At 38.7% G+C, this 18,868-nt stretch overlaps 1 protein-coding gene across 2 annotated transcripts in view; it reads left to right on the top strand.

Moving 5' to 3' along the window:
* The window catches only part of CYB5B (cytochrome b5 type B), a 38,158-nt gene that overhangs the window by 10,764 nt on the left and 8,526 nt on the right, over positions 1-18,868 (top strand). For both annotated transcript variants that reach the window (XM_002761110.7, XM_008986146.5), the window contains exons 2-3: positions 6,656-6,784; positions 7,611-7,640. In XM_002761110.7, the coding sequence (XP_002761156.1) occupies positions 6,656-6,784; positions 7,611-7,640 (159 nt within the window). The remainder of the gene's footprint in view (positions 1-6,655; positions 6,785-7,610; positions 7,641-18,868) is intronic.

Consider the following 18,868-nt stretch of genomic DNA (forward strand, 5'->3'; position numbering starts at 1 on the left):
GAAGTGGGATTAAGATGGGGTAGGCCGCTGGTTAGCGGGTTGTTGGGCGGGTTTTCCGGTGGGAGAGCCAGCCAGGAGCCTTGCATCAGCTGGAGCCTTCCAGGGGAGCCATGCGGCAGAGCTAGGTGCCAAGTGCAGAGCCTGGTGCCGGGGGCAGAGGTGAGTGTGTCCAACCTCCTGGCGAGGCAACCGGCCTTACACAGGTGTGCACCACCACATCTGGATTTCTTTATTTTTAATAGAGGTGGGGGTCTCCCCATGTTGCCCAGGCTGGCCTCCAACTCCTGGCCTCTAGTGATTCTCCTGCCTCAGCCTGCCAAAGTCTGGGGATTATAGGCTCGAGCCACTGCACCTCGTCCATCTTAAACTTTTTTTTTTTGAGACAGAGTTTCGCTCTTGTTGCCCAAGCTGGAGTGCAGTGATGCTATCTTGGCTCACTGCAACCTCTGCCTCCAGGGTTCAAGTGATTCTCCCACCTCAGCCTCCTGAGTAGCTGGGATTACAGGCATGTGACACCACAGTCAGCTAATTTTTTCTATTTTTAGTAGATACCGGGTTTGACCATGTTGGCCAGGCTGGTCTTGAACTCCTGACCTCAGGTGATCCACCCACCTCAGCCTCCCAAAGTGCTGGGATTACAGGCATGAGCCACCATGCACAGCCTGTTTGAACTTTTTAATAAATGGAAATTTCACAGTATATATTCTTTTGTGTCTAGTTTCTTCAACATGTTGCATTCTTCTGTGTTGTGTATGTGGCATTCTTTTTCATTGCAGTTCATTCTCTTTCATTGCAGATAAGGATTTCGTTGTATGATTATATCTCAGTTTATACATACTCTACTGTAGACAATTGAGCTATTTCCAGTTTGGGACTGCAATGAATAATGCTGCTATGGCCGTATGTGTGTAAATACATGTATTTATTACACATTTGAGTATATTTTTAGGAGATCTCATTTGATTTTTTTTTAAAGAGATAGCATCTCACTATGTTGTCCAGGCTGGTCATGAACTCCTGAGCTCAAGCAATCCTTCCACCTCAGCCTCCCAAAGTACTGGGATTACAGGCATAAGCCACTGTGCCTGGCCCTCGTTTGATTTTTTTTTTCCTTATTTGATTTTTTTAGTGGAAATTTTTTATTGAGATACTTGTAGATTCATAAGTAATTGTAAGTAATGATAGAGATCCTCTGTACTCTTCTCCCAGTTGTAACATTTTGCAAGACATTAGTATGATATCATAACCAGGGTATTGACAGTAATACAGTCGACAGATATTATTCTGATTTCTCCAGTTTTACTTCTCTTTGATTTGTTTCTTAAAGAGAAAATAAAATGGTTTAATTTGTAGTTAGAAGTGATTTCTTCTTGATTACAGTGCTCATTATGCAAATTTCGTCTGCCTGTCGATAGAGAAATGGCGCCCTGCCACTTCCCGGGACATTTGCTCCAGACAGAAAAATTCCTGTGCAGCCTTACTTACATGTCTGCCAGAAGTTGCTCTCTCTGCCTTCTTAAAAAGTTATGTAAACTCTTATCCAGGATATCTGGGGGCTTTAGTTCAACTGACTGGACACATACAATATAGAAACTCATTTTCTTCAATGGGTTTGATAATTTTCTCAACTCCATATCAAGAATTTCCCATTACTTAACCTGTCTTTGATGATCCTGAAAGTTCCCTTGATGGAAAATAGATCTAAGCAGTATGTCATGGTCGCTAATTTTCCCTGGATAATATTAAAATATATAGAAGGTTTGCTATGTCTCCTGGCCCTGGATAATAAGTCTGAAACAGTTTGTGTGAATGAAGTTTTCACACATTTGCTCTTTATGTCATTCTGTAGACTCGAAATGAGCAATACAGGGAGATTCATTTTGCTCATCTATCGTTTCTAAATTTTTGGTAATGAAAATTATTACTTTTGTAAAGAAAGTTATAAAAATACTAACAGAATTAAATATAAAAATGCAGGGTACTTGAATCTCAAGAAAATAGGTGCTTACTATGATTAAAAGACTGCACATAATTAGTTATAATTAATAATGCTTTTTCTTTTTTTTTTTGTTTACATGAAATCTTTTAGAAAATAATGCTTTTTCAAAGATTGAATTTTAGGTAAACGTTTATGTTATTGTTTGCTTAAGTTTTCCTTTTTCTCTGCCTCTCATTTCTAGAGTCACCAGAAGGAAAATATAAAACATTTTTTAAAGGGCTCTTTCCCTGTAAATCATCAAGCACATACTCTTCATTTTTTCTAGTTTCAGGCATAAAGGGAAACTCAGCTCAGATAAGAGTGATCCTTGCTGCATGCTCAGTGGCTCATGTATCTTTCTTTTTAAAATTACTATTATTTTTTATTTTTAAATACTTATTTTTAATTTTTTTAGAGTCAGGGTCTTTGTTGCCCAGGCTGCAGTGCAGTGGCGCCACAGCCTTGAATTCCTTGGCTCCTGGTTGGTCCTCCTAATTCAGCTTCTTCAGTAGCCAAGACTATAGGCATGAGCCACCATGTCTGGATAGTTTTTTAATTTTTTTGTGGAGAATGGGGTCTTGCTTGGTTGCCTAGGTTGGTCTTGAATTCCTGGCCTCAAGCAATCTTCCTGCCTTGGCCTCCCAAAGTGTTGGGATTACAGGTGAGCCAGTGTGCCTAGCCATCCTTTTTTTTTTTTTTTTTTTTTTTTAAGTTCTAAGAGGCTCCAGCTCAAACATAAGTTAGCAGGTTAAAGGCCACTCCAAGTTCTGGTAGAGCTAATCTTTATTGCTTGGTCTTCAAAAATAGAAATTTGTAACTTTTTTTTTTTTGAGACAGGGCCTTGCTCTGTCACCCAGGCTGGAATGCAATGGTACAGTCTTGGCTCACTGCAGCCTTTGCCTCCCAGGTTCAAGTGGTTTTTCCCAGTAGCTGGGATTACAGGCGAGTGCCACCATGCCTGGCTAGTTTTTGTACTTGTAGTGGAGACAGGGTTTTACAGTGTTGGCCAGGCTGGTCTCAGACTCCTAGTCTTAAGTGATCCACCCTCTTTGGCTTCCCAAAATGCTGGGATTATAGGCATGAGACACTGTACTTGGCCTTGTAACTCCTGTTTAACATACCTTCAAAGTGAAGGTCTTTGACCATGAGCTTTTCTTTGACATCATCTAGTGTCCGCTGGTGACCCATTAGCTCCAAAACTTTCTACTTTTTCTTGGAAGCTTTGCTGGTGTCTGTTGGAATGGCCATGGCTGCTCTGGTCATCCGTTCAGGCCTCACTGTTTATTGGTTAGTTGCCATTATCTTGACCCAGAATCACAGTAAATTCTCTGAAGCCCAAATACATTGAGGAAATACCAGGATGCAGAGCTCATTCAGGGTGCATCTAATGTGAGAAGTTTGGTAACTTGCTGCAGCATAGGCTTAAAACTAGAGGGTCAGCTGGGTACAGTGGGTCATACTTGTAATCCCAGCACTTTGGAAGGCTGAGCCAGGAGGATCACCTGAGGTCAGGAGTTCGAGACCAGCGTGGCCAACATGGTGAAATCCCATCTCTACTAAAAGCACAAAAATTAGCCAGACACGGTGGCGGGCGCCTGTAATCCCAACCACTTGGGAGCCTGAGGCAGGAGAATCTTTTGAACCCAGGAGATGGAGGTTGCAGTGAGCCGGGATAGCACCATTGCACTCCAGCCTGGGTGACACAGCAAGATTGTCTCATAAACAAACAGAAACAACAAATCAGAGGGTCCCTGGAAATAGGACCTTGGTTGCAACAATGCCTGAGTATGTTATGTTGATCCATCTACCGGTAAGAATCACAGGGATGATATTTGTTATATTTCCTTTCATCATGTCTGAGAGCATAGTGGGAGAAAGTGGTGATATTTTTATCCTCTGGGTTGTTGATGTAATATTTTTATGTCAAGAAAAGACTTTTTGGGAGTGTAATTTCCATTTTCCCTTAAGACTCTGCTTAAAATTAGGACATAACTGTCAGATCCTTGCTCCTGTGAGCTTCTTGTTGCTCTGTAGCAGGATGAACATGTAGTGGCAGATCATGTCTGAGAAGAAGCAGATGATAAATATGGGCAGGACCATCCGGAGGCTGATGAGTTGAACAGTAGCTCCTACCCTCTGGTCAGAGAGCTGGTCTGGCTTCCTCTCCTGGGGTGCTGGGGCTCTTCTTTGGGTTCTCCTCGAGGTCTTCTCATGCCCCTCATCCTGGGCATTATCTTGGCCTAGGACTAGCTAAGACCCTGCTACAGCCTTAGGCTTAGTGGACTGCTTCCAGCTCCTCCAGCTGCACTGTCCGTGGCCCGCTGCAGCCCTGCATCCATTCGACTTTTCACTAATGGTATCTGAAGACTACAGAGTTCTAAACAGAAACTAAGAGCTCCCTGATGTCTTTTTGCTTGTTGTAAGCCATCTCTATTAAGATTACATTTTAGAATGAAAGTTGTTAAATCAAAGGATTTTGTTTGATCACTCTGATGTCCACTTGCTTCAGTGAAAAAAAAGCAGGGTATAATAATACATTAGGTGCATAGGAATTCACTTTGTGAAACACAAAAAGTTTTTATTTGTCACTGCCTACCACACAAAATAGTAAGGATTCAATAAAAAATTATAGACTAATGGCTGAAATGATTGAAAGAATACATAGGAAAAATGAAGTTTTACACACCAAATTGTTAACTGCACTTATTTCTGTTCCAGAGACTCTAGTTGATTATTCTTTTTCGTATTATTCTATTCTATTATTCACCACAGTGAATACATAATTTTTACTTAATGTTTTTTAAAAGTTGTGCTTTCTCTTGTTTATAAGCAGTGAGAGATTGATGAAAGTGAAAGTACTTTGTAGAAAGAACTGTGTAGCAAGTCATAAATTCAGTCATTCCCTGAAATGTCCTAAGCTTCTAAGGAGTTTTGTTGTCCTTTTACTCTGAAGGGCAGCACAGTAGTTGGGATGTGTCAAAAGGAAAAAAAAATCTTCCATAGTTTAGATACATAGAACAAATTGGGCCATAATTCCAGAACTGATGACTTAGTTCCACAACAAAGAACACATCTGAGAGGCTTCAGATATAATAACAAATGAATAGTGGCTGTCTTACTCTTGCTTTAAAATAGCATGCTTAAATACTGGGATGTGAGACCCATTCACTGGGTGGAGACCTTTTGGGAGAGAAAAATAGAAGTTATCCTTATCCTCAAGGAGCTCATAGGCAAATGACTATCACTAGGTAGTAACACTTAAGAGTTTTTATACTTCAGTTGAATTAATATTTATTTAAAATAGGAATGATAATTTATTTCTGCTGAAATTTTTATAAAAAGTAAGTAAAAAGCATTAATATTTCAAAAATACAAATTTAGATAATATAAATATAAATTTGCTAATTGTAAGTAAATGTTTTTTGAGTATTTAAGTCAAAGACTACTAAATATAATTTTACAAAATGATTTATTTTCTGAGTAGGTAATGCTTTACTTGGGCAAAACAATTTCAGAAGAGTATGTGGTAAAGTTCCTTCTACCCTGCCTCCCAGCCACCATTTCCCGAGATATTTTATGCATTTGTAAGCATATATGTATCTTCATTTAAAAATCATAGATGGTATTATATTATGCCTACTTTACCTTGCTTTTCTGGAGTACAAAGTGTTTTATATGCTTATCTCCTTTAACATGTACAATAGTTGTCATGACAGGTACTCTTATTAATATTCCCATTTTACAAGTATGGAAATGAAGACATTTGAATTTCTGAATAACTTGTACAGGGTCACATAGCTGATAGTTATAGAATGTACTTCCTGAGGAACTACTTATTTATTTAGTTCACTTATTTATTCATTTATTTTGAGTCAGAGTCTTGCTCTTTTGCCCAGGCTGGAGTGCAGTGGTGTGATCTTGGCTCACTGCAACCTCCCCTTCCCAGGTTTAAGTGATTCTCCTGCCTCAGCCTCCTGAGTAGCTGGGACTACAGGTGTGCCCCACCACACCCACCACTTTTTGTATTTTTAGTACAGGCAGGGTTTCACCAAGTTGGCCAGGCTGATTTCAAAATCCTGACCTCAAGTGATCTGCCTGCCTCAGCCTCCTGAAGTGCTAGGATTGTAGACATGAGCCACTGTGCCTGGCCTGGTTACCTTTTTAATTTGAAAGAATTTCATACTTACAGAAAAGTTGCAAGAATAGAATAAAGAATTACATATGCCCTTTGCCTGGATTCCTCAGTCAGGTATTGAGATAGCAGAAGCAGCTATCTCAATAATATTGGCAAAGGAACCACCCTAGGATCACACATTGTTCCCAGTTGTCATGTCTCTCTAGCCTCCTTCAATATGAAACAGTTTCTTCACTCTTTATTTGATTTTCATGACCATGGTATCTTTGGAGATCATGGGCCAGAACTGTCCAGAGAGATTTTGTAGAATATTTCTAAATTTGTGGTTGTCCATATTTCCTCACAGTTACCCCCATATTAGGCATTTTTGACCACAGTACCCCAGAAGTTATGCTTTGTTCTTCCCATTGCATCCTATCAGACAGCACCTAATGTTAATTTGTTCCATTATTTCTATTAAAGGAAAAAAGGGGTATGGGAAAGTAACTTGATGGTTTGCTTTTCAGAGAACCCTTGGTTTAGTGAGTATCTTTTCCTTGTAGCACCCTGGAGGAGAAGAGGTTCTGCTGGAACAAGCTGGTGTAGATGCAAGTGAGAGCTTTGAAGATGTAGGACACTCCTCTGATGCCAGAGAAATGCTAAAGCAGTACTATATTGGTGATATCCATCCGGTAAGAACTATCACAGCTAGGAGCCCTTATGCAGAGAAAACTACTGAACAGCTGTGGAACAGGATGAAGAAATGAATTATTGGCAGTGTGTGGTAGCTCACACCTGTAATCCCAGCACTTTGGGAGGCTGAGGCAGGCAGATCACTTGAGGTCAGAAGTTTGAGCCCAGCCTGGCCAACATGGTGAAACCCCACCTCTACTAAAAAATAAAAGAATTAGCTGGATGTGGTAGTACACATTGTAATTCCAGCTATTTGGAGGCTGAGGCACGAGAGTTGCTTGAACCTGGGAGGTGGAGGTTGAGGTGAGCAAAGATCACACCACTGCACTCCAGCTTGGGTGACAGAACAAGACTCCATTTCAAAAAAAAAAAAATGAATTATTGAAATGAAAATTCATTCAACCTAGCCATCAGGGTAAATTTTCTCTAAAATTGTCTAGTCTTAACTTTGCTAGGATATAGCTTCTTTGCCAGGTAGCACATGTAATATCTCTAAAAAGCTAAGGGAACTGATTTTGGATTTTATGCATTGATTCATTTTTGTAATGCAGTTAATAACACCTCTACCTAAAATAGTGGTTTGCTTTTGCAAGCTCCCTGCTAAAGGTAGTAATTATAGACTTTAAAACTATCCATATATGCCTTTCTAACAAGGGACCCTGATATGCTCAGAGTAGGGGTCAGTATCTTTTTATAGATCCTTATGTCTCCCAGGGAAATTCACTATCACCAGAATATAGTCTCATGTTTCAAAGTTAGAAGCAAGCATATAGTAGGAGTTCATTTGGATATATCTTAAAATATTTGTTTTTCTCTTTTTAATAGAATGATCTTAAACCTGAAAATGGTAGCAAGGTAAGAAGTCATTGGTTTGTCTTGTGTTTTTATATTTCTGTTTATTCAAGTAGAACTGCTTTTTGAAACATTTTTCTTAACACGGGTTACGAAAAAGTAAAAGTATTTACTTTTTCCCCAAGCAAAAATCCTATTTTTCAGGAATTTGGACTCAGTATCATTTCAGGAAAAAAAAGAATAGCTGAATCTTGAACAGTAGGAAACATTTTGCTAACACTTCTATATGCTTTTTTTAAAAAATTGAAACTCCAAAACCATGCTCTGTATGATTTTGAAAGAAATTAGTTTATGGGTTCAGTTGTAGCAAAATATCTTACTTTTACATTATATACAACAGGTGATAATAATTGTTTCTGTGTTGGAAAAAAATAATTGCAAAGTTATTTTGTTTCTCATAGGTTATCTTTACCTGTAATACAGAGGTCTTTCTGTCCTTATTTTCCAAATTTAATTCTTTTATCCTATAGGATCAAATAGGCCCATACCCTTCCCAGTTACTTAGTAATACAGTGAAAACAAAAGACTAATTATTTGAGTGTTTGAAAACTTTAATGTGTACTACACTATATATGAGGAAGAAAATATGGAACCATTTTCTGCCTCCCACATGCTAGGTGGTTCATCTCACTTATTCCCTAACAAGTTTCCTTAACTTCTGTCCTTCAGGTAGCTGTTACACAGATAGCTGTTAAACTGTTGTAAAGGGACAACAGTTTAGGTGCTACCTAGAACATATGAAAGTGATGCTGCCTCCCTCCCCTCTTCCTCCTCTTTGCTGCTTGCTTTCATTCCTCGCTGAGCTGGAATTACTGAATAGGTTTGACACAGCGATTAAAGTTGGCCTAGACACAAGAATTCTATCAACTCAAGAGATTGCTTGCTTAACAGTGTCTGCCATCTGTTGCCCTGCAATCCAGAGTGTTTGTGTAAATTAACTCTTCCATCTTGCTAGACTGCTACTCTGAACTATTGAATTCTTTCTGAAAGGGGGAATGAAATGGTTCTTTAAACTTGTGTAAGCTGTTGGTTGTTTGACCTCTTCTCCTAACACATGTACTATCCATTCTTGAATCCTTAAAAAAAAAAAATAGTTTAGAACCATATCTTGTTAAAAAAAAAAAAAATTTCCTCCTATCTGCAGTTCTCAGTCTCTTAGTTCCTCTTCCCTGGAGGTAACCAGCCATCATTTTTTGTTGTTGTTTACTCTTAATAACTTGTGTTATTAAGGTAAAATTTGAACTAAGCATGGCCTTGATTAGTATATTGAACATGTCCAGAAAATACTACACCCAGAGGTCAACATCTGATTCAAGGGATAAGGAGCCATAACTCATTTCTGCACAGCAACTAGGAGAGCATCTTTGATATTAAAACAATAGAAAAAAGATTTTTGTAATTACAGTGTCTAGAACTCTACAAATTGCTTCTTGTTGCTGTTTTTCTTTCCTGGTAGTATAGTTAGGACCATTCTTAGGAATGTAGAACAGTGTTCCCAAAGTTCTGTTCTTGTGTCACCTCAATTGGAATCCCTTGGCATGTACATTAAAATATATATGAAATATTTATTTCTTGGGCTTCAACTCCTGCTGATTTGGAATCTCTGGAGATAGGTTTTCAGAATTTGCAATTTAAGTAATCTAGGTGATAAATAGGTAGCTAAGCACAAACTTTTTGCTGAATGATATGACCATATTTTCATTCAAAAACAGGAAAATTTAATACTCTTCTGTGGTAAGCATTGTCTGCCTTCTATAGGCCAAAGAATTAGAGATTTCTTAGCTGAATTAAAACGATTGAGCCATCCAGGTACAGTGGCTCATGCCTGTTATCCCTATACTTGGGAGGCTGAGGTGGGAGGATCACTTGAGCCCGGCAGTTGGAGACTGCCTGGCCAACATGGGGAGATTCTGTCCCCTGTCTCTATTTTTATACAAATCATAAAATTAGCTGGGCATGGTAGTATGTGCCTGTAGTCCCAACTACTGGGGAGGCTGAGGCTGGAGGATAGCTTGAGCCCAGGAATTTGAGGCTGCAGTGAGCTATGGTCACACCATTGCACTTCTGTCTGGGTAACACAACATGACCCCATCTCAAAAAAAAGAAAAAGAAAAAAAACCCAAAAAAACTATTAAGCCTTAGATTTTTTGTAAGAAATGTAGAATAAGAAAGCACTTAAGCTCACCAAGTTCTGTAATAATTTGGAGGTCTCCAAATGTAGTTTAGTTCCTATCTGGGTTAAAAAGTAACTAAAGGCAGTGTGTTTTCAATCCTGTTTTCCTCATGTTGCTGTTCTCAAGGGATATGTCTTCATTAAGTAGAGAGTTTGGCTATTGTGTTACTAGTCACTGTGCTCTACTTCAGGCAGATCAGGCAAGAAAAGCCTTTTGGAACATTTTCAAGACCACCTACATAGGTTTTTATAGAGCTATATTCCAACCTGACTTCAGTTCCAGGAAGAAATTCTTGCTCTCTCAGATATATTTCTTACAGAGGTTTAAATAGGCACTTGGTGTCTAGGATGTAGGTGTCTCTTTTCTTCATATTTTATCTCTGGTTTAAACATTCATCATTCAGAAATGGAAGTGGAATTCATTTCATTGGTTACCTTCCTTTCTCTTGGCCCAGGGTTTCTGAATCTCTATGAAGAAGTGATTTTTTAAAGTCTAATTAAAAGGTATCTTCAGCCTATGGGAGAGAGTTTTCATTTCCATTTTATAACACAGGTAAATAATTAATGGTCACCATTGTTTTATTGTTAGATGGAGAGTACCCGAGATGAAGGCCCAGCATTATTATACTAAAACTTAAAGGCTTAAAAACTTAAAGATCTAGCAACAGATGTTTTTCTTACCCACTTCAATCAACAATAACTAACTAGAATTAAAAACCATTTGTTTTTGTGAATCTCTTTCTTGCTGGGTTAACTCTCATGCCGAAAGCTGTCAGTCTTCTACTTACATTTGACTTAACATTTTTCTGGTCTGTTTTTGGTTATAGAAATTGACCTTAGAAACAGATTTAGGGCTCTCTGTGCCAGTTTGCCTACTTGCTTGCCTGCTGTTTAGCAAATAACCTGTAAACATTCATGTCCATGAATTCTCTCTTTTGTTGATGTATTTTGGTTTTATCACTTAATCTGCCATAAATTCAAGAGATATAGTACATACAAATCCTAACCTGACTGAAAAAGTGGGCACCATTTCATTCATTTATTCAACAGATATTATGTAGATTATAGTTCAACTGCTTTACTAGTCAAATCTTGTAGTCAAATAGATCCAGTAACTTGACCAGTTCCCCATTAAATTTTTTTTGGTGTAGTATAAAATGTACATGGTAAAAAAAAAATTTAAATAGTTCAAAACAGTATACTATAAAAAAATTCCCTCCTATCTTTAGCTCTCAGATTCTTCCCCTTCCCTGGAAGTAACCAGCCATCATTTTTTTACTGTTTACTCTTCCAAAGATTCCATGCATTCAGATAGATGGATGGATGGATGGATGGATAGAACAACCAACCATCATTTCCTTTAAAAAAGTAGAAAAACTCATATATACTATTCTTCACCTTGCTTCTCTTTACTTAAAAATTTTATTTGTTGACCAGTGGTGTGGCTCGTCCCTGTAGTCCCAGTACTTTGGGAGGCTGAGGCAGACAGATCACATGAGGCCAGGAGTTCGAGACCAGCCTGGCCAACATGACGAAACCCCGTCTCTACTAAAAATACAAAAATTAGCTGGGCATGGTGGTGTCCCAGCTGTTTGGGAGGCTGAGACAGGAAAATGGCTGAGGTTGAACCTGGGAAGCAGAGGTTGTAGTGAGCTAAGATTGTGCCACTGCACTATAGCTTGGGTGACAGAACGAGACCCTGTCTTAAAAAAAATTTATTTTTTTAATTCATTATTTCTTGTCAGTTTATGAGAGGATATGGTGGTTCATGCCTGTAATACCAGCACTTTGGGAGGCCAAGGTAGGTGAATCATGAGGTCAAGAGATTGAGACCATCCTGGCCAACATGGTGAAACCCCGTCTCTACTAAAATTACAAAAATTAATTGGGCATTGTGGCACGTGCCTGTAGTCTCAGCTACTCAGGATGCTGAGGCAGGAGGATTGCTTGAATCCGGGAGGCGGAGGTTGCAGTGAGCTGAGATCGTGCCACTGCACTCCAGCCTGGCAACAGAGTGAGATTCCATCTCAAAAAAAAAAAAGCTCTTTCTCATTCTTTTAAGTAGATATTTAGTATTCCATAGATGAAAGTATTGATGGGATGACATTTGCTTTCAAAGGATTTGATCTGCTTTTTGAAACAAATAAAATTGTCTCCTTAGAGGCTTAACGTGTTTTTTAAACTTCATTTTTAACTTAAGAAGTTTAACTTTTGAAATCTAGTAAATTTTATGTGTTAGAAGCAGTCTATTAATTGCATTTAAAGTTACATTTTTTCTCCCAGATGTTACTAAATTTTATTATACATACAGTTTCCTGTTATATAATATATTATGTAATATACAGTTTATGTCTTTTATGGGAGAGAAACTAAAAATATATTGTTTATAATTATGATATATAGTTAGTTGATTAAAAATTTTACTTTTAGGTCAGACGTGGTGGCTTACACCTGTAATCCCAGCACTTTGGAGGCTGAGTTGGGTGGATCCAAGGTCAGGAGTTTGAGACCAGCCTGATCAACATAGTGAAACCCTGTCTCTACTAAAAATATAAAAAGATGAGCTGGGTGTGGTGGCAGGCGCCCGTAATCCCAGCTATTTGGGAGGCTGAGGCAGGAGGATCGCTTGAACCCAGGAGGTGGAGGTTGCAGTGAGCCACTGCACTCCAGCTAGGGTGACAGTGTGAGACTCTGTCTCACCAAAACAAAAAATGTTTTTACTTTTAAGAATTATTTAATATCCCTACCATACCTACAACCTAACTTCTTAAAGTTTAGAATGGGATGCTGATACCCTTTAGACAAGTGGTGATTGCTGTTTACCAAAGAATTTTGTCTGGTTATTTCCTGATTTCCTGTGGTTTTCTTGTTTGTTTGTTTCTTTTTGGTAGGGGATGGAGAGTTGCTCTGTCACCCAGGTTGGAGTGCAGTGGCATGATATCATGTCTACATCTTCTGCCTCCTGGGTTCAAGAGATTCTCCTGTCTCAGCCTCCTGAGTAGCTGGGATTACAGATGCCCACCACCAACCACACCTGGCTAATTTTTGTATTTTCAGTAGAGACGAGGTTTCACCATGTTGGCCAGGCTGGTCTCAAACTGCTGACCTCAGGTAGTCTGCCTACCTTAGCCTCCCAAGGTGATGAGATTACGTGCCCTGCCTGTTTCCTGTTTTTGTATAACACTTATATTTTGTAACATCATCTTTTGAAAGAAAGCATAGAATGTAATGACAAAATTACTCTTGAAAGACAAAATACCCTTTGCTGAGGGTTCTCAAGGACTAATGTCTTCTATTGATAAAGCTCTCCTTAGAAATGTTGTATAGTTTTGCAAAACAAGGGATCAGAAGGGCAAGGAAATAGTCTTTTCAAATTAGCCCTCCAATGTTATAACAAATTTTTCACTTCTTAGGTCCCGATAGAGATCATCTGTGAGTGTTAATTTTTTTCCTTGAGTGAGGTGTTATATATTTTATCACATTGAGTTCTTAAAAGAGTTGTATAGCAATTTGTTTTAGGGGCTGTTTTTCATCTTTGAATTTTGCCCTATCTACAGGGAAATTTTTTTTTTATATATAACAGTTTGGTTCTAGGGATACATGCTTTGCAAGGCAGTAATTGTTAAACTATACTCACATCCAGAAAGAAATGGTTCTTGTTGACCATTTTAGTACATTGGAGCTTCATGAGAAGGCTGTCCTCAAGATCCATACCACATGACTGTCATAGTTGGGACTGAAAAAATGCTGAAATCATATACCTTCAATACTCAAACATTTTAGGTGGTAAAATGAACCTAATATTAAAATTCATATTTCCGACCAATCCAAGATGGCCGATCGCTAACATCTCGGGACTGCAGCTCTCAGTGAAGGCGCGGAGAACTAGACGACGCCACACTTTCAGACAAATTCTGGTCGCTCACGGAGCAGAAGATCCCCAGTGGAGGAATCACACGGGTCGCCAGCGCGACTTTCGTGGCCGGCGCAGCGGTTCTGCCAGTGCGTTGGTGCAGCAACTCTTGGAGCAGAGTAAACCGGTTCCGAGGACCCACAAGGGCCCCCAACAAATGGATAAAACACCAGAGCCCGGCGCAGCGGCTGTAACGGCACCTCGGCGCGGCAGTGCTCGGCGCAGAGTAAACGGGACTGGCTCCCCTTCTGACTGAGGTTTGGAGCCCCGGGAAGGCAGAGTCACCCACTACGGACACAAGAAGGAAGCCAGACAAGAGAATCCTGGGCAGAAAAGCACCATCAGTTTTAACACCGCTGCTCTGGCCCTGGGAACTAACAACTCAAGAGGCCTAATCTGAAAGTTGGTAAATCCAAAGACCACAGGAGGATAAACTTACAATGACAGGAAGAAACCAGCATAAAAAAACTGAGAATACTCAAAGTCAGAATGCCTCTCCCTCTAAAGATGATCACAGTTCCACATCAACAATGGAACAAGGCTTGATGGAGAACGAGCGCATCCCAGTGACAGAAGTACTCTTCAAGGAATGGATAATAACAAACTTCGGTGAGTTAAAAGCACATGTTGTAGCCCAACATAAAGAAACTAGGAACTTTGAAAAAAAGTTTGATGAAATCCTATTGAGAATAGACAACTTAGAGAGGAGTATGAGTGAAATAATGGAACTGAAGAATACAATACAGGAACTCCGAGAAGTTTGCACAGGTTTAAATGCTAGAATTGTTCAAGCAGAAGAAGGGATATCAGAGGTCAAAGTCCAACTTAATGAAATAAAACGCGAAGAAAAGATTAGAGAAAAAAGGATAAAAAGGAATGAGCAAAGTCTCCAAGAAATGTGGGACTATGTGAAAAGACCAAATCTGCGTTTGATAGGTGTACCTGAATGCAACGGAGAGAATGAGTCCAAGATGGAAAATACCCTTCAGGAAATTATTCAGGAAAATTTTCCTAAACTAGCAAAGCAGGTCAGTATTCAACCCCAGGTAATACAGAGAACACCACAAAGATATTCCTCAAGAAGAGCAACCCCAAGGCACATAATCGTTAGATTCACTAGAGCTGAAACGAAGGAGAAAATACTAAGGGCAGCCAGAGAGAAAGGTCAGGTTACCCACAAAGGCAAGCCAATCAGACTTACAGCAGATCTCTCAGCAGAAACTCTACAAGCCAGAAGAGAGTGGGGGCCAATATTCAACATCCTCAAAGAACAGAACCTTCAGCCCAGAATTTCATATCCAGCCAAACTAAGCTTCACAACTGAAGGAAAAATAAAATCTTTTATGAACAAGCAAGAACTCAGAGATTTTATTACCACCAGGTCTGCTTTACAAGAGCTTCTGAAAGAAGCATTATACACAGAAAGAAACAACCAGTATCAGCCCTTCTAAAAATATACCAAAAAGTAAACAGCACCAACATAAAGAAGAATTTACACCAACGAATGGATCAAACAGCCAGTTAACATCAAATGGCAGTAACCCTAAATTTAAATCGACTAACTCCCCTAATCAAAAGACGCAGCCAAAACCCAATGGCATGTTACATCCAGACCTGTTTCACATGCAAGGATACACAAAGACTCAAAACAAAGGGATGGAGAAAGATTTACCAACCAAATGGAGAGCAAAAATAAATAAATAAATAAAAAGCAGGAGTTGCAATTCTCGTATCAGATAAAATAGATTTTAAAGCAACAGAGATATAGTGGTAAAAGGATCAAGGCAACAACAAGAGCTAACGATTCTAACACCCAGATACATAGAAACTTAGACACAATGAGACAGAAAATTAATAAGGATATCAAGGTCTCGAACTCAGATCCGGAACAAGTAAACTTAATAAATATTTATAGAGCTCTCCACTTCAAATACACAAAATAAACATTCTAGTCAATACCACATCACACGTACTCATAGGTTTAAATGAAACATTGATTGGCCATTATTAATACCCATTTTTTTTAAGAATAAAGCAATATTTCCACTCACTCTCCCTCTTTCTCCCTCTCCTTTACTCATTTTTTTCGTCTTTCCTTCACTCAAAAAAAAAGAGATCAACTTGTAAACCTCTAGATCCAGGTCGGCAATGTCTCTCTCATTGCTTGAATTCCTTCTTTCTCTTCCCTCCCTCCCGCCCTCCCCGCTTCATCCCTGCCTTCATCCCTCCCTTCCTAAAAAAAAAAAAAAAAATCATATTTCCAATTTATTATTTGAAGCCAGAAGTTACCAACTTGTTTTTCATAAGTTACTCGCTGCAGAGATACCAAAATGTTTTAAATTCAAATTCAAAGCTACACAATCTCTGTCATACCGCCTAAATACCTATTAAATTTGCCGAAGGTGTCCTATAGCTTAAAATCTGCTTTTTCCAATTTTAAGGACTTAGAATCCTTATGGAATAGCAATGTAGGAATTAAAACATAAGGTCTTTATATACCTTATATTTGTCCTTTAAGCGGTTCCTTTTTTTTTGGAGATGGAGTTTTGCGCTTGTTGCCCAGGCTGGAGAGCAATGGCACGGTTTCAGCTCACTGCAACCTCCACCTCCCAGGTTCAAGCAATTCTCCTGCCTCAGCCTCCCGAGTAGCTGGGATTACAGGCATGCACCACCATGTCCAGCTAATTTTGTATTTTTAGCAGAGATGGGGTTTCTCTATGTTGGCAGGCTGGTCTCAAACTCCCAACCTCAGGTGATCTGCCCGCCTTAGCCTCCCAAAGTGCTGGGATTACAGACATGAGCCACTGCGCACCCAGCCCTTGGCTTTTGAAAGCCTAAATGTAAGCTATATAGGCGGAAGGTATAATGCCCAGTCTGTCTTAATACATCATAATCACGATGATGGTTCATTCTTTCCTACATTTATGTCCTGAGGACAGAGTACACTCCATTCCTTAAGTATGTGCTCTTTTCTCATGTTTTCTCATAAACAAAGTTCATAATGAAATCCATCCTCATTGACCTCCATATCTTTCTGTGTGGTTGCCTGTTGTGATGTTTCTTTGTCATTCTCTTAATCTTATCAAATTGGGTTAGTGCTTATGGTGCAGTAGTGCCTCTTGGATGAGTATCTGGGAAAACACTCTGGTGGAAGAGAGAAAAATCTACCTGTGGTAGTGCTTCTTCAATCTTCCTAGACATGAAAGAATGGTGTTTTCTCTCTACCCTTTAGAAGGCTGCTCCTTCCTGTAGGTTTCGCCACAATGTCCTTGGCTCAGAACTTGTGTTGAGATAATTGAATATGACATTATAATTCACATTTATCTGATCTGAGCCTTTCATTTTACAAATGAGGAAACTAATTTGTAACATTGGGCTTGAAGGTAAAGGTATTTAGATATGATTTTAGTTATGAGCCGTTTTATAAAAATTAGATTCAGGTTTTATGAAATATTTCCTTTTTCCCTAAAGTCCGCCTCTAGTGTTTATATGTATATAAATATATTGATGTATTTATTTTTGAAACAGGGTCTTGCTCTGTTGCCCAGGCTGGAGTACAGTGGCATAATCATAGCTCACTACAGCCTTGAACCCTGGGCTCGAGCATTCCTCCTGTCCTCCTGCCTAATCCTCCACAAAGTGTTGGGATTACAGGTGTGAACCAAAGCACCCAGCCCCTACTTATTTATTTTAGTGGGGAATTAAAGCCTTTAGTCACCAATTTTATTTAAATAGTTAATTTCCATGAGTTTTGAACTAAAGTCTGAGTAGACTTAACAATTTTTTTTTAGAACCTATAATACCAAAACGTACAGCAATTTTGTTATTTGCCAGTGTAGCCTAAGCTTTTTGAAGAAAAAGAGGGATGTATATTACTTTCTTGGTAGGGGTTATGCTGGAAGAACTTTGGATTTGATCTGCTCTCTTGTAACTAAAATCATAATATTGCAGTTATTACTTTCCATGCCAGAGGTTGAGAGCATTAAAATCTGGGCATGGATATAACCAGCCAGATAATGCCTCAACACCTGAAGGGATAAATTAAAGTCAGCTATAAAATGTAGGAATTTCACTTAAGCATCCATTAGATTTAACCCAGTGCTTAGCTGTGGAAATGAGGATCGGGGAACTGTGCATAGGGGAAGGGAGGTTATGTGTTAATAGAACTTTTTTCATTTCAGTTTAAAAATAACTGATTGGCTTATTTCCACATTTGGCTGAGAGTCTTGGCTGCTAAGAGCTGTGCCTTCAACATCTCTTTGATGATTATGTATTTGATTAAAAGTGGAGTCACTATGGTTTGCCTCTACTTGGCTGTCGGTATCCTAAAGGGATTGTATGCTTCTTTCTCTTCTCTTTCTTTTAGTGGGTTAGACAAGTTAGTCTTTTTTTTGTTGTCCCCAGGGATGGATTGATCTTAAAACAGGTACACTTTGTAATACTTAGTTCTTTAAATTATTTAAGGTTTAGAAATTTTTACATTTCAGCATAGTACAGTTTTGGCTGTCTCTGCTTTCTCTTCTTCAGTTGCTTATTACCTTTTTAAAAGGCTTACCCTACTTAGGAGGCATCAAGGCTTTTGATTGTTATAGGGGCTAAAAGCTTTGATATCTAGACAATCCATTTATATGAAGTATATGACTTTTACTCTATAGATTAAACATCATAATATATATATTATGCTGTGTTGCTCTCATATAAGCCTTTCAAATTATTCCTTTTAAAAATAGTAACTACATTTTTTTGTCTGCAAATTATTGGTATTTATATAACTAAAGCGTAAAAGACCATGAACATTTTCTTGATGGAATTCAATTATTTCTCGGCTATTGTGGTGGAATATTTATTTTAAAAGGCAACATTATAAATTAACTTGATAAATTAACACACTACTATGGCTACCACTGCCACCTTCTGAATCTCTAAGGTATATAGTAACATTTGTTGTATTTTCCAAAGATTGACTTGTAACCCATTTTAATTAATCAGATCCTTACTAGACTAGCTAAAATGTCCCAGATAATGATAATCATTAAAGTCTTCAAGAAGTATGTTATGTATTAATATGGTTTCTTTAAAACCTTTCATTTGACATTTTTCTTGCCTATAGGCTAATTTCTTTCAGGTTTGGGGCATGTATTCATT

Source organism: Callithrix jacchus, chromosome 20 (genome assembly GCF_049354715.1).
Source record: "Callithrix jacchus isolate 240 chromosome 20, calJac240_pri, whole genome shotgun sequence".
NCBI lineage: Eukaryota > Metazoa > Chordata > Mammalia > Primates > Cebidae > Callithrix > Callithrix jacchus.